Source organism: Equus caballus, chromosome 3 (genome assembly GCF_041296265.1).
Source record: "Equus caballus isolate H_3958 breed thoroughbred chromosome 3, TB-T2T, whole genome shotgun sequence".
Lineage (NCBI taxonomy): Eukaryota > Metazoa > Chordata > Mammalia > Perissodactyla > Equidae > Equus > Equus caballus.
This window is the reverse complement of record NC_091686.1, coordinates 109,540,855-109,563,677: the sequence shown is the minus strand read 5'-3', so window position 1 is coordinate 109,563,677 and position 22,823 is coordinate 109,540,855. Positions and strand designations below refer to the sequence as shown.

At 34.5% G+C, this 22,823-nt stretch overlaps 1 protein-coding gene across 2 annotated transcripts in view; it reads left to right on the top strand.

The window, feature by feature from the left end:
- SLIT2 (slit guidance ligand 2) overlaps positions 1-22,823 on the top strand; it is a 358,526-nt gene that overhangs the window by 218,174 nt on the left and 117,529 nt on the right. For both annotated transcript variants that reach the window (XM_003364734.5, XM_001498194.7), the window contains exons 6-9: positions 10,025-10,096; positions 15,854-15,925; positions 18,587-18,750; positions 21,385-21,523. In XM_003364734.5, the coding sequence (XP_003364782.1) occupies positions 10,025-10,096; positions 15,854-15,925; positions 18,587-18,750; positions 21,385-21,523 (447 nt within the window). The remainder of the gene's footprint in view (positions 1-10,024; positions 10,097-15,853; positions 15,926-18,586; positions 18,751-21,384; positions 21,524-22,823) is intronic.

The following is a 22,823-nucleotide window of genomic DNA, read 5'->3' as shown; positions in this document are numbered from 1 at the left end:
AGGCGAGATGCCAACCAGTGTGCTATGAAGAATGCAATGTTGATTTAGGAGAATTAAAAAAATAATTTGCCCACATGCATCATTTTTCCACCAAATTCAAAGGCAGTTATTATGTATACAGTGGGATGAGTTTAGCTCTGGAGTCATGGGATCTTTTGCTGTTTACTGGACTTGTAGACATGACAAATCAGTAAACTTCACTGAACCTTCATTTTCACGTCTATAAAGTGAATATAATAATTGCTTCGGTTTGTTGTAGTTATTAGGGAAAGGAGGTATGTGAAAAACCTTTTGAAACAGTAAAATGCTATGTAATAAAGTTTATTGTTTCATTCTGCAAGTATTTACTAGTCGACTGCTAGAAGTTAGCCCTGAAAAAGGTAAGACTAAGAAGATGAGAAAGAGAAGATGAAGTAATTTTTAATGTTAGGCATGGATAAGATAGACCATGTCTACTATGGGTCAGTTAGACATGGAGCGACAAAATGGAAAAAGAAAATATATTAGAAAGTACTAAATGAATACACACAAGACCCTGATTTATAAACAAGATATTAAGTGCTATAGGTGCTGAAGGAAGAAAGAGAGAAAAGTATTGCTTGAAGTTATCAGAGAATGCTGTAGGAAAGATTTCCTAAAGAAAATACAAAGGATTCTTTGGGGAGATTGCTTCGTATTGCATATTGGTGAGTCATGGCAGGTGAGGGTAGATTGGGGAGGTTAGAATTTATTAAAGTGGCTATGAAAAGTTAAAATTTATTCCTACTAATCTCACAATTTATTCCGTCTGTTCTCACTACCTTCCTTATAACAATGTGAAAGACCATTAGAGCAACATGGAAATACCACAATGCATTTATTGGTTGATTTGATTAATCAGGATCCTAGCTACAATTTTATAGAATTTTACAGTTAAAAGTCATTTTTCTGTAATTAAAAAAGAGTTTTAAAAAAATCTGGTTTCATTCAGCTTTATACGAAGTTTAGATTTATCATTAAAAGTTAAAGAAGGGGGCCCGCCCAGTGGCACAGCAGTTAAGTTCACCTGCTCTGCTTCAGTGGCCCAGGGTTCACTGATTTGGATCCAGGGCCTGAACCTATACACCACTTATCAAGCCATGCTGTGGCAGGTGTCCCAAGTATAAGCTAGAGTAAGATGGGCACAGATGTTAGCACAGGATCAATCTTCCTCCGCAAAAAGAGGAGAATTGGTGTCAGATGTTAGCTCAGGGCTAATCTACTTGAGGAAAAAAAAGGTTAAGGACAATATCTAGTAAAATAAGTTAAAACTGTGGGTAAATTTTAAGTAATATTATTATTAAACTGGTAGCCATAAGTCTTCGAGTAATTAATAAAAGCCCATAAATATTAATATTAACAGTATTAATATTATTGATATTCATTGTGGGAAGGAGAGGTACAGTGCTTTGTCTCGTTTATCATCCTAGTGTATGCACTTACAATTTGGACAGTCCTGCATGACGATGGCTACTGTTCCAGATCATTCAGAGAGTAAAAAGAAAACAGAAGACTAGACAGAATGTCTGCTTTAGTTGCATTAAGGTGATAGCACTTCTAAAAGTCTGATGCACTGTAATACATTTATGGGCTTTACCACATTCAGTCCTTATTCACAGCAAATTCCAGTTATCAGAAGATTTCCACTGGAAGCACTTGCTTTAATCTTGTGGATTGGCTAAATATGCTCAAGGCAGCATCCTGACAATATGAAATTGATGCTGTGGAAATTTTGCAAATTAGCAGATCTTATTTCTCTTCCTTCAGGCAAGCCACACTAAAACTGTTGTAGACAGATGGACATTTATCTTGCTCTTAAACATCTCCAGGGAGGACTTCCCATAACTTTTTTGCTTATCTCTATTAATTTCCTAACTGGATTAAACCTTTACATTTTATTACCTGATTTTCTCCAGCTGCAACTTAAACCACATTCTTTTTCCCGACATTTTAGATGGTGAGGTCTGAGAATAACAAAATCATATTAAAATATCAGCTAAATTATAACATTTGTAATAATCACTGGCAGCTCTTTTCCATAGGGTTTGCGTCTGTGTTTTTAAACTCCCCAATCAAGTATGAATTAAAGTATTGCTACCATATCATTACCAACTGATGCCTCACCAAAATAATAATCAATGTTTATATGACTTTTCTTTTAAACTTTTTATATATATTTAATATATTTAACACTGATGCAATAAAGCCTTTGCTGCTGCCTGATTGTATCTTGAACAAAGATGTTATATTGTGCCACTGATTTGTTTACAGTTATCTATGAGATATTTCCATTTAAATGGACTGATTTAGGAGAATAATGGAAAATTAAACCTTGCTTTATTGCTAAGACTTGCAAGCTTATTCTATAGGTATGTATTTTATGAATATAAAAAATTTCCCAAGTCTCTTATTTCTATGAGAAAACATTTCTGGTTGTAGTTATCCTGGAATTTAATCGAAAGAAACCACAAATGTGTGAACTTACAAATTAATTAGATGGCTGGTTGTTATTCATGTCACACAAGCAAAAGCTACCATACTTTACCATTAGTTTTTTTAGTGAATTCAACATGAATAGTTAAAATAATTAAATTCCAGCAAACATTATTTTAGACACATTGTGCAAAGTAAATCACACTAGCTTTTTTTCTTCTTTCATTTTGCAATACGTCCTCAAAATGTACTCAATGTTCCAGTCAAATTTTACTATTTAGTTCAGAAATAAACGCATCCCTTTCTCATTTGCTTGCATCATCTCAATTGCATTAACCTTACATTCGTTATGAGTCTTACGCTCCTTTTCCAGGAAAACTGCTTGTTGGTAAAAAAAAAAAATAGATTAGGGTAAATATTTATATTTATTCTTTTTTTACATACATAAATTTATGGACAAGGGTTTAAGTTACAAGACGATTTAGCTTGGTTCTTTCTAAGTCATAGTATCATTTGGGAAACAAATATGTATGTCCATGAAATTTTAGGAAAGAAATCACCCAATTTGTGGTGCAGTGGTTATTGGGAATAAGAAGATTTGTCAAACAGCAGAGAGGGAGAGTTAATCTGTGTGTTGTTACACAGCTATTTATATTATTTAGAAATTTTCTTTTTTTTCAGGAACTCTGTCATCATCAATTTAGTTTATTGATGGATCAACTAAAATCCATAGAAGGAAAATACACAGTTCTATACTAAGTACACTTAGTGTTTTACTTTTATTTTTTAGACTTCTCTGTTTTTATATATCTCTCTACTGGTTTTTTTTCCTGTATCATCTGCTATTCCATAACAATAAACAAACCAGGGTTCTTCACATAATATAGAATCAATATGTAACAATGAGAAGAATGCATTATGTAGTTTACCATGCAAATGCAAGACTTTCTTTAGCTTTGTTGTGTAAATTGTCTTAACTGCAAAATGTCTACTGCAATCGGGTAGTTTTCATGTTTAGTTCATTACATTTCTTGTCATTATTACATACTTATCATAAAAATAAAATCCATTGATATCAAATTTATATTGTAACTTTGAGCACCCCAAGCTCCTTCCCAGAGTGTTTTCTGTAAGCCTGAGGCTAAAGAGACTTTGAAGTGGAGTTTGGTTTCTCACTCAAGGGACCCACTAGCCTTAGTGTTAGATTAAATGCCACAGATCTTCAGTGGGACATAGAACCTTCTAAACAAACCTGTAGAAATGGCTCTCTATTTTATGGATAATGAATGAATTTGAGTTTCATATTATGAGAGCCAGAGCTCCAATTAACATCCAGAATGCTGTCTATAGACATAAGGGACAACCAGTGGTTGTCCGGACAGGTAAATGTAAAATGTATCAGGAACTCAGCAGCGCTGCTATTGGCACCATAGGAACTGTCCATGGTCCTGTAATTTGCCTGGTTTGCATTCACTCTAAAAGCACGCTGAATTATGATAATCTCCAACAACTACAGACAAGTATGCTACCATTAACCTCTCCAACTTTGCATTTTGCCTTATCTTCAGGGTATCTTAGCAGTTTTCCTTCAGTGATGTCATTCTCTTATGTAAAAATGAGTCTATGCAATATATCTTCATAAATACTTTCCAAAATAAAATAAACAAAACACAAGAAAATCGAATTGAGTAGTTGGGAATCCAATTCACATATGTATAAAGTAAGAATTGGCACGATCCTCTTGTGGCTGGCATCTTGTCCTTGATATAGAATATGTCTTTGGGTTTCTTGCTTCCCCAACACTGAACAGCCACATTTTGCTACCTCTGAACAATTGCAATAGGTTGCTAATTGAATTTTGATCTCCAGTTTGTGTTCTCATTATATAACTTTAACATTGCAGGCCAGATTTGTTTTTGTAATGCATTGTTTTTTATCCCATCACTACCTGGCTTAAAATCATTCAGTTTATTAAACACACACACACACACACACTTTGTTATAGGCACTATGGCAAAGCCCTGGGGACATAGCAGAATACTGTCATAGTTCTACAAGGTCTGAAGAAATATAGACTCTCCCCTGAGAGAGCAATGATTTTTATTGAATGCCATCATATCTTTAGATATTCTGACTAGTCCTAACATTCTGACTTCCACCAAGGCTTCTAGCCCCCTCTGCCACTGAATCTGCATACAAGCTCTTTACTCAAGCCAAAATGACCTCTTCCTTGCAAACATTTACTGTGAACGTTGTAGAGCCTCTGCTCACAAATGTTTTTTGTTTTTGTTTTGTTTTTTTTTTAGTGAACCTTTCCCCTTGATGGGGAATACCCACTTCTATTTTCTGACTTTCTGGATTCTACCTATTTTTTAAGGATGAAGATTTTTCCTCCCTCACACATGACTACTTCAGTCTATGATAATCTCTTCTTTCTCTGACATTATATAGCATTCTTCATCTGCTGGCTTCTTCCTTGACACTTGGCCATCAGAGATTTAGCCGAAACCCCCATTTGTAGAATGTATAGCTCCTGATCTGTTTCTTTAGCCACTTACGTCTTGAGTGGGGACTTCAGCAATATGTACATTTAAATTTGAATCATGGTTTCACCAAATATTTGCTCCGACTTTGAATAAGTTATTGAACTTCTGTGAGCCTCATTTTCTCATCTATAAAATCGGAATGATGATAATACGTACCTTTTCAAGTTACTGAGAGGAATAATAAGATGACATATCTAGAGATCCTGCCATTTGCTATGCACTCAATAAATGTAAGCAATTATTATTGTCAGTTTCATTTTCTACCACCTTTGATTAATTTACGTAGAGTTACCAGAATGTGAAGGTCAACTTAGTTGTCTTTACTCCGTTTTTTCTTCCCATCTCTCTTAGGGCTGTTTTGCCTCTTCCCAATAAATTAGCAAGTGGGTATAACTTTACACCAAAGATTATTCCAATAAATACTGAGATTCATTATTCTGATGAGAAAAACAAAATGTTGCTTGAAAGATTGCAAAAGGGTTTAATTCTCAAATTACATAAATTATTTTGCATTCCTCAGAATAGTCCTTACCTTGGTTGTTTTCTTCACTAATGTTCAGGTTAACACTGATGTGCTTTTATGCTGAGGTAAACTATATTGTTGCAGAAACTTCTGTCTAGGGTTTTCATTTAGGATCAATTTATATCATTCTTAGGCTCTTTATATGTTATAAAAAATCTTGGATTACTTCTTAAGTAATCATTGTTAGAATAAGATTTATATATTTAAGCACTCATATTAACTTGAATTTTACATACACAAGGAAAGAAATAGAACGGATCATGCCTGTGTCCTTAACAGCATTTTATCTTTTTATCCCATTTGATTTATATATTTTATCAGAGTACTTTCCAAACAGCAAAATGTTATTCTCTCATATTGATCCTAATCACTTTGATGTATTTTAAGTCAAAAATAAATTTTTGAAGTTTTCCATTTTACAATAGAAATATGAATATGAAATAATCTTCTAGTAGCTTTAAAAAACTGGAAAACTGGAGCATAGTATAATTTTGTTGAGACATTAACAGACCCTACCTTTCTTTGAGACAATACTAACCATGAAAAATCTTTAATGATTTCTGAGTTAAGCATGTTTTATGGTTTTCTAATTCTTACAAAAAGAAAATCCATTAGTAATAAGATCTTATTACTTGGATCCTGCAGTAAAATAGGAGTTTTCTATAGGTAAGGACAAAACCACCTGAAGTTAATGCAGGCAGGTAGGTTTACATGTTTAATTCAGACACGGTATGGTATCTAAATTTCAAAAAATTAAAAGTGGAATTCTCTGAAATAAAACTTAGGAGGAACAGAATGCAATGTCTCCAGTTATATTTCAAGATGCAAACTAAGCAAATGTTCAATCTTTTGTCATTTAATATGCCTATTTTTAAAATTTATGTTTAGCAGTGTTATGTATTGTCTCTCATACCTAGAATTAATCAAAATCTGAAACTAGGCTACATTATTTTTAGTGTTAAAGAAAATCAGATCAGCTTTACAAATTCTATGTATGTGAGGCACAAAGTAACGTCTCTGAATAAAGACACACTGCATTGTCTAAGACTAAATTTACCAGCACTAGTAAAAATTAGACTGAGCAGTCTAGAGTTATTCTAGAGCATGGTAAGAGGAGTAGTTACCCCTAAAAAGAGAATCAGAATGTTAATGCTGTGAAATAGCTTGAAGATTATCTAGTCTTTTTAACATCATCTTTTTCATGAAATTAATAATAAAGCAGTAGCTTCAAAACATACACTTACAAACTGGGACAGTGAAGGATCAGATGGAGAGGGGATTTGGAATTTGAGCAGAAGCAGAGGGGAGGAGTGGAGGTAGGAAATAAGGCGGAGAAGGTACAAAAGTCTATGCTAGGATACATCAGCTGAAGGTCTGAAAGAAACAGCCGATGGTACTATTTATACCATTCTTTCTCTCCAGAAAATAAGAAAAGTGCTAGCTTGCTTCTCCCTGGCAAGTGACCCCTGTGCCAGAAAAGGATCCTAAAGTTGTCCCTAATGTACCTGCGCTTATCAACCAGAGATCAACAAATTTACCCTATATCTGGCTGAATCCTTGTAATGTTACTTTTTGGAGAGTGGAAAAAAGTAACTCTTCCTCTTGATTCCTTAATTCAGAATAATTTCATGGCACAATTAGAAATCACATCTAAACAAGGTCAGCCTGTCACTAAATGCTTGGCTGAGAACAGATCTTTCCCTGTTTACAGAAAGCAGAAGTACCCAGGGTTTGAAAGGTAGTGGGGAAGGAAGTGAGCAGGGTGAGAGAAACAAGGTGCAGAAAAATCGTCCAGAAACCCTGAAATAAATTACGCTTATGCGTAGTTTTGACATTGTTTATCTTGAACCATATGCAGACAAATGGAGGTTTGTGCAGAGAAATTTTCTCATGAGCAGTCACATGGGCACAACACTTTCCATAAACATTCCTTTGAATATAACAAAATCCACCAATTGATGAAAAAATTATTCATTATGATTTTGATGGTCCTTTTATATGAGTAACTTTTCATAAAATATCTTCATTCTTAGAAGATATGTGGACTGAGATATGATGGCATTTGGAAAACTTTTAAGAAAACTTTGGTCCTATGAGAGCAAATTAGTCTTAATGTTTTTGCACCAAAAAGGACTTAGATTACTGTTAAGAATCAGAAGCTTGTAATCACAAGCAATGTTAAAGAGGGGTTAAAATTACCAAAGTTTCCAGCAGAGTCTCGACTTCTGGTGGTATAGGGAAAGTAATCTGCCTTTCAGTCCTTGTAGGACAAGATTTGCTTGAGTGCTTTCTGGCATGCTGGGGCTTCGCCTTTGTGTATGGTATGCATGATTTAAAAGAAGCTGTGTCAGCACTGATTTATACATTGACAGCTAAGGATAATAAGATATGGGCAAACATACAGCACACCCTTTTACAGATTAACCTGGAGACTGCATTAGGCAAATTTGATAGCATTAAAAGATTTTGCCAATTTGTCTGGAAACAATTTCTCTTTTGTAGTATGTCAAGGGTAACACTTCATGCCATTGTACTAATTTAAATGGCTTTGATAAATTGTTCAAGAGGTTAGAGAATAGTAGTGTAGATATATATTTAGCACTTTAAAATAAAAAGGCTATTAACTTAATTGTTAAATGAATTTAATCCGTAAAAATCAAAAGTGCTCAAGAATGTAAGTGTTTTCTTGGAACCTCAGCAGCCGTATTACATCATGAGGCTTTAAAAGTCTTCTTAGAAAATAAAATTATATTTCTGTATTACTTCCTAATAAGTGGAAATGCTTTGGGCTATTATAGTAGCACGGCTGGTAGCTATTATTTGGGGAAAACCTTAGTTTATAAAAGCAATAAAATTGTATCTTCTCCAGGGTTTGCCTTTTTGTGTATTGTATGTCCTAAATTGTACCATTTGCATGACATCAGGTAGTCTCCCGTGTTATTGTGTCCCCTAGAGACCTTCTTAAAAATGAGATGCATATTTCATGAGATATTCTCTATGTACATAATTTCTAAAGTAAGGAATTTGAAGAGGCCCCTCTGAAAGTCACTGGATTAAATCATTGCACCTTTATTCAGGAGTCTTGTGAGAGAAACAACTATGTTATGGGCATGTTTAAACAGTTCTTTAAGAGCAGACCTCAAATATGAATTAGCCCTTTTAGTGAATTCCGAACTTGAAACAAGGAGGAGATCCATTTGTATTATGATCATAGTCTTACCTTGTATGTCTGCCTTCCCTCCCAATGCATGCAGAGCTGACAGCTCACCTGACTATGTCATCGAACATTTTGTTTTGATCTCAAGTGAAGCATTAAAATACTTTTTCTTTATTGGCAGAATAATATTGCTAAGCATCAATCTACTAGTTTAAACAACAACTGCTTCTTTGTAAAAATAGGAAGAAAGAAAGGATAGGACAGAGAGGATATAGGATTTATTACTTAGCTGTTCATTTCAACCAGATGAATTCCTTTGTATGAATAAGGAAATTTTAATTCCAAAAACAAGTGACAGGAAAAAGCAGACTTAACCAAATTTGGAGCAGCCTTTTCCTTTCATCTTTGAATTTTAACAAATGAGTACTTAAGCTACAGAAGAAGATTCATCTGTTTGAATTTTGTATTATGTAGAAGGAACTGATACGGCTTTTAAACTTTTTACCATTGATATGTGTAGTATTTTAACAATGTTGCTGCCATATATGTGTCTTAGTTTTTGGGGCTGAAATTAGCATCTTTGAGAGAAGTAAGAATTTTTTATTAATTTCTTAATAGTTTTAAAAACTTATTTTCTGGAGAGTGGTATAATTCGGGAAGTTCCTTAACTGAAAAGTATGCCGTATTTACAGTATAGAGAATTCGCATATAATGATAAACAATGCAAATTATAAGAATAGTGAAGTTTAATAGAGAACAACTGCTAGTTTTCTAAAGTGTATTCCTGGTTGAAATTAGCAGGGAAATATATGGGACCTCATTTCTCTTTCTTGATTTGGAGTTCTCGAAGGAAAACTGCTTTTAAAAGAAGAAAACCTAAAAGTAGTCTTGCTCTTGCTTGCCAAGGATAGTGAAATTAACATGCAGCTGGGCTTCTCTGATAAATGGATTCTGTTAGGTCACTGAGGGGTGCATGTGACATTAAGTGATTTACAGTCCTTTACCTTAATGAAATTGTTTCAGCAAGATGACGCTGAAAGCTCTTAATGGATAGCTTTTCTTGATGTAATGAAATTGCATTCCTATGGCATTTAATATAAGGTGCAGTTATTATTTACTGGAGCTTTCCAAGGGCTGCTATTTGCACAGACAGTTCAGAACAAAAAGAGATTTCAGTGGCGGCACTGAGGCCGGAATGGCTTGTGACATTCTTAAGGAGATGAGTGTGTTCGTGAAAGCATTTCAGTTAGTGCAGCCAGGACTCCGTAGACCCTTCAGGAGACTTCCTTTCACCTAACCCTGCTAGTCTTCAGCTTTTTACATATATTCTTTTAATCTATTTAACAGGCAACTGGATTACAACCAGATCAGCTGTATTGAAGATGGGGCATTTAGGGCTCTCCGGGACCTGGAAGTGCTGTAAGTACTGCTTATTTCTCTTACTCTTTAACGGGAGCTTTGTGTCTGGGGAGTGCTGATGTGGAAGCTTATCTACTTGCTTAAAACCTTGTGTCAAAATGGTCTCCTAAAGAGATGCCTTAAATAACTCATGGTGAATACAGAGAAGAGTCGAAATGTGTGATTGTGCAAAACCTTGCATATCCTATCTGTATGTTTAGGTAAAATTGTCTGGGAAGGACACTCACACATTCACACTTATTGTCTTTTAAGTGTTTCTCCTTATAGTAAAATATTCTCACTCACAGGATTTGTAAGAATTCTCAAAATTGCTAAGTATTAAGACAACATCAGTTGTATAGGAAAAATTACAACAAAAAATAAACGTTGGTAGCTGATATATTGGTATATTTTGTGGTTGCTATGCAATGTAAAGACGTTTTCTCATTTTAAAATGTCATTTTTAACTAGACAATATCATCTTTGTAAGATTATTTGAAATCTACTTTCTAATATTAATATACCACCCATTAGGTCCCTTTCAAAGTCTTCGTTACTGACTTTGTAAAGCACAACACACAGATTTGAATTATAATTGGCATCCTCTGTCTTTCCTTGCTGGATAGATATGGCTGACAAAATTGGTTAGAGGCAAGTGAGTAATCTCTACAGACCTTTGAAATAGTAAAATAATTTTAATGAAATTGTTAATTATATTGAAAATAATTTTAGTGAAAACAAGAGTTACTAAAACGGTTTAAGCCACCTCTACTCTTCTGGAATCTTTTTCCAAAGATTCACATCTCTAGCTTTTTCGGTATACTTGCAAATTTCTCCCCAAAATAAAATATTTTTCTATGCCGTAATTCATCCCTGACTCAATTATTCAGAAATCCAAAATTGAATTAAATTATGAAGAAGTTTTGAATATTTAATCTATGTGTTAAAAGTTATCCAGGAATCATGAAATCCTCCTGAAAAAAGACTCTATTGCTTTGTAAATTGAATTTGAGGAGCAGAATGTAATTCTGAAAAATGTTTAATGTGTCAACTAGAATGGCTTATGTTAGCATTATTTTCTATATTGTTTTGGTTTTAGTTGCGAGTAAATGAATAGAATTTCTAGCTGTGTCATGTGCTTCTAAGTTATTAATTATTTTTAAAGACTTACTTAAGAATGAGTTGATTGAGACAAATTGTGTTGTAAGAATATATACTGTTCTCCAACCACAAAAGAGATACTTTGTTTCTGTGGATAACTGTCCTTTTCTATAGGAAAAACATTCAAAGTGCTTATCATACACTTTGTAGTTATAAGGCCACTTTTTCAATTGTGTTCCAGAGCCATTTTTAATGTACGAAGCACTTGGATGCTATTTCAGAGTCCGGATAACTGTGATTTCAGATAGTAGTCTGATGTCAAAACCGTAGTCAATGTCACTAAACTTTGTCTAGGAAGAGACTACCACAGGTGTTATTTAATTGAATAGAGCTGATCAAGCCAAAAATATTTTGTTACTTAGTCATTGCTCCTAACTAGGAATATGAATGATGCCAATCTTTTTATGGAAAATTTGATGAATATTTTGGATGAATTAAAATCCCACAAAGTAGTTTGTTACTAAAATAAAAGAGCTTAAATACTTACTAGACATGGAATCATTCATATATATAATATATTGTGAACTCTTTCCCTCTGTAGAGAGACAGAAAGAGTACTCTGTCTATACATTGAGTACCTGCTGTGTGCCAAGCACTGTGCTATGCCTTGAAAACCCTTTACCCACAAATATAAGAACTATTCATTTGCTTATATGTTCTAAACTATCTTTGTTTTTAGAAGCAGTAAGTTCATGGAAACACAATCACCTCAAACTTTGCTTGTCATGTTATCAGAATATCTAAAATGTGACTTTAGCAAGACCCACTACCATAAAACACACCAAAGAGTGATAAAGGTTTTATAGTTCATCAAATTAAAATCAAAATCCAAAATATTGGAAACTCTTTTTAGGAGCTTATATATGTCTCAAAGAGATGCATAACGGTCAGAGTCTGTTGTCTAAAAAAGTAATTAAAATTAGCACATAATATAAGAAAATGTAAGTTTCTTTCAAAATCTTTTAAATACTTGATATTAGAATTTCATAAAGTCAAGCAGACGGTCTTTTAATGTATGTTAATTTTTAAAATCCTCATCATTCATACAACCTGTCGAGAAAGAATTGATAAAGAATTTAAGGCAAAATTGGATAAAGTACTGAAAAAACTGGAATTTCTTAAGCCCAAATTTCTTGTCAGGTAAACCAGAAGTTTGCCTATTATAAACATTTAGTCGGGGGCTTTTTTTTTTAGAGTAACCCTCAGAAACGTTCCAGAATGCAAGTTGTCAGTTTTGCATATTTTTGCCATCCCTTACTCTTTAGTGTATATCTTCTTCTTATGTGGAAATAATGAAGGATTAATTAATTTGCACTTCACCTTAAATTTCAGATTCCCAATGCTTCAGATTGTTTTAAATTTTAATTCCATGAACCATTTGTGAATGTGTGAATACACTGAGGCCAAACTGGAGAAGATGGGAGTGATCAGCCTGGGCCATTATGAAAATTTGTTAGATTAGGATATATATTAAGGTAGAGAAAGTGAATAAAGTTCAAGAAGGAAAAGTCAAGGCAGGTGAAAGCAAGGAGGCAGTTTATCTCTTATATATTCATGGCCTTATTGTGGAATTCTGGTTAGTAGGATTTAGACTGTTTATTTTCTTAATATGAAGATATCATCTCAAAAATAACATTGGTAATTAAACCTAGATCAGTGTTTTCTTTTGCTTTGGATGCTAGATTGAGAAATGAAATATATTCCTTGAGTTGCTAGTCTTATGTTTTCTTTTTCCTTTTCCATAGAATGGGCATAATTTAATTGAATTGAAACATAGGGATTCATATCCATTAAATATCAGACTCTCTGATAAATCCTACGCTTGACGCTAAGGCAATAAGAAAGAATAAATCAAGATCTAAGTTCGAGAGGGCCTACCTGATTGCCAAGACTAACGTTTAATATTTACACCCCAAAATATCTTTTGTATAAGAATATGTTCTCACCACAAAGAGAAAATCTTGAGGTTGAACATAGAAATAGACTTTCATGTAGGAAAAAATGTTCACAAATAAAGAAGTACAATATATAAATAGGAGTTGATTGCGACCATAGCATATACATGACATCATACCTAATTAACATTTACATTTATTGTTAGTTTTAAAATAATTTCATTTCATTGGTTCCACATATTGTTCAGTTACCAGGTATCAGTATCAGTATTGCTTTGCCAGCATCAATACCGAATAAAAATGCCAACATAATTTATTTCTTTAATTGCATTATGTGAATTCACATTTTGAGAAAAGTTTTCAAATTGATAGCCACTGGCTTCAGCATTCAATGAAAACTCTCTTTTATGTGGAATTGTAAGAAACTATGGTTCAAAATTAATGCATGTCTGCTGAGTGTGAATTACTTTAAAAAAAATGTTATCCCCAAAGTCATATTTCAATATGCTATGTACTCTGAAGATTTTAGCCATATAAAGTCAGCATAAATTTTGAGAGTGGGAAAAGGGATCATTTGAAAGCAAATCCCTTTGAGAAGTAAAACCTTTTAGTTCAAACATCAGGGTATATTTTAATGGCATTTGAAAAAAATCACTTGAGTATGGGAAAATGCTACAAGCTTCTGGATAATATGAGTCAACCAATTCAATGCTTTATAGGTCCTCCATAAAGTGGGGTTTTTTTCTATGTGACTTAATCCAAATCACTTGGATTAGTTCTTATGTCATTCAATACATTTCAAAACTGGATAGTAAAGAGAGTCAATGGGTGTTCTATATCTGTAGCTGTTGTTCCCTACTTTACTGAAAAGTTTAACCTAATCCCTCAAACCCTGAACACCCCATATCCCGCCATTGACAACCGCAGTCCCCAGCTGGCCTAATGGCAAATATATCTTGCTTAGCCCAAATAGATTTGGCCCATGGACTGTTTGAAATATTTGAGTTAGCTGTCAGTATTTAAAACTTAGGGGGCCAGCCTGGTCGGGTAGTGGTTAAGTTCGTGCACTCTGCATTGGTGGCCTCAGATTCACAGGTTTGGATCCCGAGTACAGACCTACATGCCATTCATGAAGCTATGCTGTGGTGACACCTCACATACAAAATAGAGGAAGATTGGCAACAGATATTTGCTCAGGGGCAATCTTCCTCACCAAAAAAAATGAAAAGAAAAATTAGCAAATTAGGAGGACTGATCTAAAATTTTCCATTTCTAGCTTCTCTTGAGAAAATCACAGTGTTTGGCAGCCTTCCATTACAGCACAGCAACAGTCCATTAGAGCTGAATATTAGCTGCTACAACAGAGAATATCGTTGCTAGATTGCCATAGTCCCCCTGGTCCCAGCTGTCTGTCTGCTCTTCTCCATCTCTCTTCCCCATTGTGTTTCTTTACATGCAGTCTGCTTCTCTCATGTGTCTTCCCTGCATGGCCTCTGGAGTCAAGTGAATTTGCAACCTCTAATTCAAACCCTTCTCCAGTATCAAACTTCATCCACCTGGGCCATTGATCCCATCTTTCTTGCTGCCTTCAGCTTTGTGCTGTTGAGTCACCACCCCACTGTATCTTCTAGATGCTGGAGTCATTTTCCATCTCCAAACTGTACTCACACACTCCTGGGACCACTGTCTCCTTGCTTTCTCATCACAACCAGACTTCTCTGAAGGGAGGAAAAAACAAAATCTCTCTTCTTAATCTTATTAACTCCAAGTTTTTGTAATCCATGTAATTCACCTCCCCAGTTGGACTATATGCTATTTTGGGACAGATTTTATGCTTGATTTATTAATGTTCCATGTTGCCATAAAAATAAGAGCCATTCCGGAAATATTCGATGAATGAATAAATAGTAGAAGTAGTAGAAATAGTAATAATAATACAACTAACAATGCTTGTGGTAGGAGGAACAGTAAGAAAATTTGAATTTGGCAAGAATTATACTTATTTTTACTATATCTCCCTTGACCACCCATCTTCCTGACTTTACCTTCAAGAAACCATGATCATGACCACACAGCACTAAACAAAGGGCAGGGTATGCGGCTGCAACTAAAACCTGTTAGAAATATTAAGCTTTCAATATACTGCTACAGCATGTCACTTCATCCCCACCCAATGCCAGTACCAAATATAGATATCAGCCTTATTACTCAACTTTCAGCAGCGGCTGACATCCACAGTAAAGAACGTTAGAGGACTCTCTTCCAGGACCTGGCAGAACTGATTCTGTGCTACTATTATTAGATTTCAGTTGGAGAATTCAAATATGTTCATTTCCTCATGGACACTAATTCCACATCGTGCCCCTCCAAGGAAATGTAACTTCTTGATTTTTCTAACTGTGACTGTCTCATGTTCATTCCTTAACCAATATCATAAGTAAGCATGCATGCATGCACGTGGTACATAAAGCACCGTGTAAATAGTCAAAGATACTATGGCTAAAGCCATAAATTTGTAATAAATATTTGATGAATGCCTAGTAAAGTGTTAAAGTATAAAATTTATTTAACATCTTGTGTATAATGTAGTGCATTCTCTATGCCATCTCTACCAGGTACTTGTCCTGCCTAAACATAATCATGAAACGTTTTCTCTGTATTAATATATTGAATGATCAATAAACCTTCAGATCTAAAATTCCTAACTTTTTTTATTCTACAGCACTCTCAACAATAACAACATTACCAGACTTTCTGTGGCGAGTTTCAACCATATGCCTAAACTTAGGACTTTGTAAGTAGTCACATATATAAAGGTCAACATAATCAACTGAAAGATCGCCTTAAGTACTACTGTTAGTAAGCAAAGAATAGACTGCTAGTTCATTATAGGGTAGACAAAGAAAACATTTTTTTAAAAGTTCCAGATATGATATTTGGGCAAACAAACTATTATTCTGAAAACTTGAAAGCTTTCTTTTAAATGATATGCGTTATGAGAAGTTTGGGAGGGGAGACATTTACTTTGAGCTATTGTGGAGGTCACATTTCATTAAGAAATGGAAGACTCCTTGATTGGCTGTCAGAAATGATAAATGGTAAATCTTTATGATTTTATTACTGTACAGCAAGCAGACCTAATAAAGCCAAACCGGCTCTCCAACATTCTTTGTAACGTAAAATTACAGCATCACCCTCTAGTGCTTCTATAATTAAGATTGTGTCAGCATTTATATTTAAAAATATCTTTTCAGGGCTTACAGATGAACATTAAAATATTTTAGGTGAAGAAAAATGGTCCTCTAATAAAGCATTTGCTACAGCTATTTTTATCTCTTAGAGAATAATTAAGCCTTAAAGTCTAGAGTGGGGGTATTTAGTTAAAGCATTTTCAGAGATAAGTCTCATTTAAACTGCATTTCAGAATCACCTTGACCTAAAAAATATATTATATACAACATGTGAGAAATGGTGGGAAACATAACCTAAGCATTGAAGTTTTTGAAAAAATATGTTTTTAAGTGGGGTAAATGTATTTTGATTGGATTTTCAAAATATTTTTCATTTTACAATAGCTTATAACTGGAAACATATTACATTTATTTTCACTCTTTAATAAAAAAATCAGTTGAATTGCCAGCATTTTAATGATTTAGGTAAAACCAATATTAATGTCATTTTTCTCACTAAAATGTAGCTCTGTGTGCAATAACATATTATTATAATTTCCTTGGAATTTCCTTGGAATATGATTTACCAAAATAAAATAATTCTAAAAGTATGCAAATATAACCAAATTTTATTTTCTTGGGGCTATCAGATTGAGACTAATCTAGCCAAACTAAGAGCCCAGTTCACTCAAACTATGTTTGATGAAAATGGTTTCTCATTAACTCTAGCTAATTTTTTAAAAACAAATTGATCAAGCTTTCAATCTTTGCAAAACTAAAGCCACTGAGACTGTAAAAACATCCATCTACATTTTTGATATTGTCTTATTTTCTTGTAGAAATCCACTACAATTTGTCTTATTAATCAGGTTTTTAAATTTTTATGCTATTTTCTCTTTTCAAATTCATGCGCACCTAATTGAATGGTTGTAATGTACTTGATTTAGATGGAAATATTTAGAGAACAATGATGTGTAATGTGCTACGTGGCTTCCAAAGAATCCCACTCTGACTTCTAAGCAAACTGAGCCAGAGGTCACCCAGCTTTCCCAAAATGTAGCTTTTTGTTCTGTGGCATGCTGTCTAGTTTTGATGCAAGACAGTCTGTTCCCTATCTACAGGTTCAAGGAGAATGTTAAATAGTTATCTAACTTTAAATTCCCTTGCTTTGGTTGTTTCATTATTCTATATTATCATTGCTACTTAAAAATTCCATTTTTATGGTCCAATTATCTTTCTGGACTGAGTTCCATGTTTTAATATCCATTACTGTTATTGGGTTAGAATTGAGCACATCAGCTAAAAAGGACTGAAGTGGCATTACCGTGTCATAGACAATTCTGGGAATGATGCTTTGATTTATAGCTTTGGATGTCCTTTTCTTTAGTTTGAGAAAACATAAAAGCCAGTTTGAAATCATTTACCTAATTTAGTGGATACATTTGTCTGATATTTTATTAATGGAAAAATGCTATTTGCCACTTGGAAGGGATCCATTCTCTGGTGTGGATCCCTGCCAACAGAGAGGGACTCACTTCATTCCTTCGCTCCAAGCCATTTGTGTCTTTTAATTTCAGTTCCTGCTCTTTGAGAATAGGTCCCCAAGAGCCAAAAGCAGCTAGTCCCCTTTTCTGATGTTAAACGAAAAGAAGGAAATCAGAAGAGGCACGTGAAAGAAGTGTTTTATATTGAATTACTATTCTGTCTTGTTCAGCAAAAAATGAAAATGACCTGCTAAAAAGGTTTTGCAAGCAGTTTCTACAGAGGCTAGTAATAGCGAGACTGATAATTAAAACTGGGAGTCTCAACTTTCATTAACCTTCCCTTTCCCCCCTCCTCCACCATACCCCACTGAAAAGTGCTCTGAGCACGTTGAAGGTAGGCGAGGCTAAGCTATGATGTTCTGTAGGTTAGATGTATTAAATGCATTTTCAACTTATGATATTTTCCATTTACAATTGGCGGTCAGTATGTCGGACTGCAGAGCAGTTTGCCTTGGACTTAGTTGTTTCTCTCCACTCTTTTAAATGAACGTGGACAAAAGATTTTTATGATCATGTTCAAGCTTCTGTAGCTTTGCTCAGCTCAGAGATAAATGAAGAGAGACTTGCTTCTGTGGTTATAAACTGGTTTAATTTTTAGAAAAGTAAGTAGGTTGGTACTTGCTAACCTTTATCTACTTCTACGTTAAGAAATATCGTTATATATTATGATTAATGAATCCTCCAAGTTTTGAAATAACTATTTTCTGTTTTCGTGCTTTAAACCTCTTTCCCCTCATTTAGTCGACTCCACTCGAACAACCTGTATTGTGACTGCCACCTAGCCTGGCTCTCTGACTGGCTGCGCCAAAGGCCTCGTGTGGGCCTCTATACTCAGTGTATGGGCCCATCCCACCTGAGGGGCCACAATGTAGCTGAGGTTCAAAAACGAGAATTTGTCTGCAGCGGTAAGGGAAGAAGTACCTTTACATTGTCATATTCTTGTATGCTTTTAAGTAACAGAACTGTGAAGAGTGCATGCTTTAAAGGTTTCACTGTTGCTCACTAACGTGTGCTATTATGCACTAATCATTCTATGGAAATCCTCTTTTTAGTGATGATAATAACATGTTCTAAGACATTTGCACATGGTTTGCAATTACTGATTACTTGTACCTAAATTATTATGAAAAATTTTCCATTTTTCACTCCAGGAGAAATATAGAAAATTCTTAGATTATAGTTCTATTTGCTACTCATTATTTTCCCTGTAAATAATAAATTATAGCTACTTTTATGTTAACAATTGAAAAATGATTAACTAATCCTGGATCCCTGCTGTGAAATTCAAAAAAGTACATCAACTATGGTTGCAGAGTGACAAAGTACTTTTTGTGTATACATATATACTAATGCTTCAATTCTACTTAAAACAGATCAGTGACTAGCTTTAGTAACAAAAATACAACATGAGCTGTGCAAAATAAGTATTTCACCTATTATTTACCTCATTTCAGCTTCCTCATAACAACTATAGAGAAATGTAATATTATCTCTATATTAGAGATTAAATTGTTGAGAAAAGAAGATGCTAAGTAACCTTGTCCAAGGTTATATAGTTGAGTCCAAGGATCACAATCTAGGCAGTCTCATTTCCAGTCCATGTATATATATATATATATATATATATACACATATACAGAAAGTCCCTGACTTAATGATGGTTCAACTTAGGACTTTTAGACATCACGATCATGCAAAAATGGTATGCGTTCAATAGGGACCAATACTTCAAATTTTGAATTTTCATCTTTTCCTAGGGTAGCAATATGCAATATGACAGTGTCTTGTGATACTGGGTAATGGCAGCAAGTGGCAGCTCCCAGTCAGCCACACGTTCGTGAGAGTAAACAACGGATACACTTACAACTATTCTATACCGTATGACCGTTCTGTTTTTCACTTTCAGTACGGTACTCAATAAATCACATGAGATATTCAACACTTCACTATAAAATGGGCTTTGTGTTAGATGTTTTGCCCAAGTGTAGGCTAGTGTAAGTGTTCTGAGCACGTTTTGGGGAAGCTAGGCTAAGCTATGATGTGTGGTAGGTTAGGTGTATTAAATGCATTTTCAAATTATAATCTTTTCAATTTATGACGAGTTTATCAGAACGCAACCCCATCATAAGTTGAAGAAGATCTGTGTGTGTATATATATATGTTTATTTATTTATAAAATTATATGTTAATATTGATCTATATTAACATATAATTTATTTTATAAATATCAGGCTGGTTCTGCTTCAGAAGTTTCTGCTCAAAATACAGTAAAACAAATTTTTAAAATATATGTAATGCATCGTAAATAGTTAACAGTTTGTTAAAGGAGGAAGGAGGAGACGTCCTAGTATAGGATCTTATTTTATTGTTATCTTTTCGACTTTTTTGTGTGTTTTCTCACACTTTTTATAACCCAAACAAAATTTTCTTATAATGTCATGGGATGTTCTCAATAGGTCTGATTGCTTTTTTAAAAATTAAATAATGGAATGACTAACAGTTCGTTACTAACCACTTTTTTCTTTCTTCACTTTTTCCTTCCTGTTTTCTAGATGAGGAAGAAGGCAAGTTCACGTTTCTTTTTTAGACTGAGACTATTTTTGTAAAGTTTGAGAGCTTGTTGAGAGGGACTGGGTTAGTAACTAGCCTGCAGCCTCTTCCCGGCGCGTCACCACCCCTGGGCCCTTCCCCTGCGGGTCAGAGAGGGCTGTCCCTGCTCCAGTAACCAAGGGTTTGCAGATGCCCAATTGGTACAACACAACTGGCATTCTGTTGTTCATCATTTGAACAGTAAAATCTCATTTCAAAATAGTTTTGTTGCCAAATACAGAGTAATAAAAATATATACCTGCAGGTAACTACTTAGGCTAAAATTTTAAGCCATGAAAAGCCAAAAGAGAATAATATAGATTGACAATTACAGAATGACATGAAGCAAATTATTATAACTTTAAAGAAAGTGGTAATTTTGACCCCATCAAAATAAGACACCAAACTTAGCATAATCTGATTCTTCCCCACATTTGTTGGTGCGTGATTACTTATTTAGAATCAACAGTTATGTCTACCAAGATGGAAAGTTACTGTTCTTTCTTTTTTTGTGGTAAAGTAGGTTAAGCTACTTAAGTTCAATAAAGACAAAGCTGTGTCTAAGCTTATTAGAAATGAAATATAGATTAGTCTGACATTGCTACTTTTTTTGGAACTTGGAATAGTTTTGAATGAAATTCTAGTTTTGAATCTGAATTTAGCCTTTTGCGCAATTATCTTAAAAATTACTATTTTTATAATTAGTTTAAAAAATCTCATTTACTTCATCTGGGTATTGACCCAAAAGTGTAAATGCATGCTTCCTAAAATATATTCTAGAAATGTGGGATCATTTTATGATCAGATGTTTAGAGAAATGTATTTCTGTTAACTATTCTGTTAATGTATTTCTGTACATTCTGTTAAATGTATTTCTGAGCTAAGCATGCGTGTTTCACAGTGATGAAATTCAGGAGGAAGAACATAATTGCTGTTTGTTTCTGTTTCAGGTCACCAGTCATTTATGGCTCCTTCTTGCAGCGTTTTGCACTGCCCAGCTGCTTGTACCTGTAGCAACAATATCGTAGACTGTCGTGGGAAAGGTCTCACTGAGATCCCCACGAATCTGCCCGAGACCATCACAGAAATGTATGTGCCCTGAAATTCCCTCCTACCCCTCCACCTCCCAGGGACCCTAACCATGACTTTCCTTAGGAGATTCTGAGTTTATCAAAGGCAAATCTGGTCGATTAGCTTAGACAAATGTCCCTTTCAGAATTGTATTGACCCTTACTCGGTCTAATTAAATACCTTGTTGAATGGCTAGGATTGTTTTTAGCACAGGTAGAATTCAAAGGAATGCATTTTAAGGATAAGTAGTACCTTCTCTTCCCTGGAGGAGGTGTTATTGGGCTGGTTAGGAAAAATAAGGGTGGTTATACCTCGTCTGACTGTTTGGGTCTGTAGAGCTGCTCTTGTCCGTTTCTAACTTGGAGCTGGGGAAAACAAAAGCAGGATGGAGCTGGAGGAATGAATCACAGAAACAATCTAACTTGATGATGTTCTCCCTCTTCAAGAGCTCACATTTTAAAATGCAGTTTCACTTTTTGTTTGAACTGTTGTATGGTCTACCACAAAGTATAAAAACAGATAATATTACAAAGTCAAAATATATTTTTAAATTAGTGAACATTTTAACCGATTTGAGCCAATGACTGACTACCTCCATCAAAAGTTAAATTCTCTTGACAGACTATTTCCTACTTATTTTGTATGCAGCCACTGTGTGCATTTTTATGTCCTTGCCAAGCAGAAGTCATGTGGATAAAACAAGGTCACATACGATGTGAAATGGACTGCTAGTACCATCTTGGCAAGTAAGCATTAGGGAGAATCTTTACCTGAATATCCATTATCTAAGAAAGCACCTCTTAACCACCCAGCCTATCATATTATTGTTTTTGAGGCCAATTCTTATTTTTCATTAAGTAAATAGTTTTGGATATTTTTTGGTTGAAATAATAAAATAGGACCAATTTCTTGTGACAGGGCTACACAGTAGGTACAAAACTATTATTTTCAAAAACTTTTTTTTCCAATTAACTGCTCTAATTTACTTATATGAGAATAACCTTAATTCACAAGACCCACTAACATTTTAAAGTATCAAATGTATCCTTAAAAGAGTGCTTGGGAGCCTGCCCCGTGGCCTAGTGGTTAAAATTCTGCTTGCTCCACTTTGGTAGCCCAGGTTCACGAGTTTGGATCCCAGGTGCAGACCTACTTCACTCATCAGCCATGCTGTGGCAGTGACCCACATACAAAGTAGAGGAAGACTGGCTCAGATATTAGCTCAGGGCCTGTCTTCCTTAAGCAAAAAAAAGAAAAAAACAGGAGGATTGACAACAGATGTTGTTAGCTCAAGTCAAATCTTCCTCACCAAAAAAAA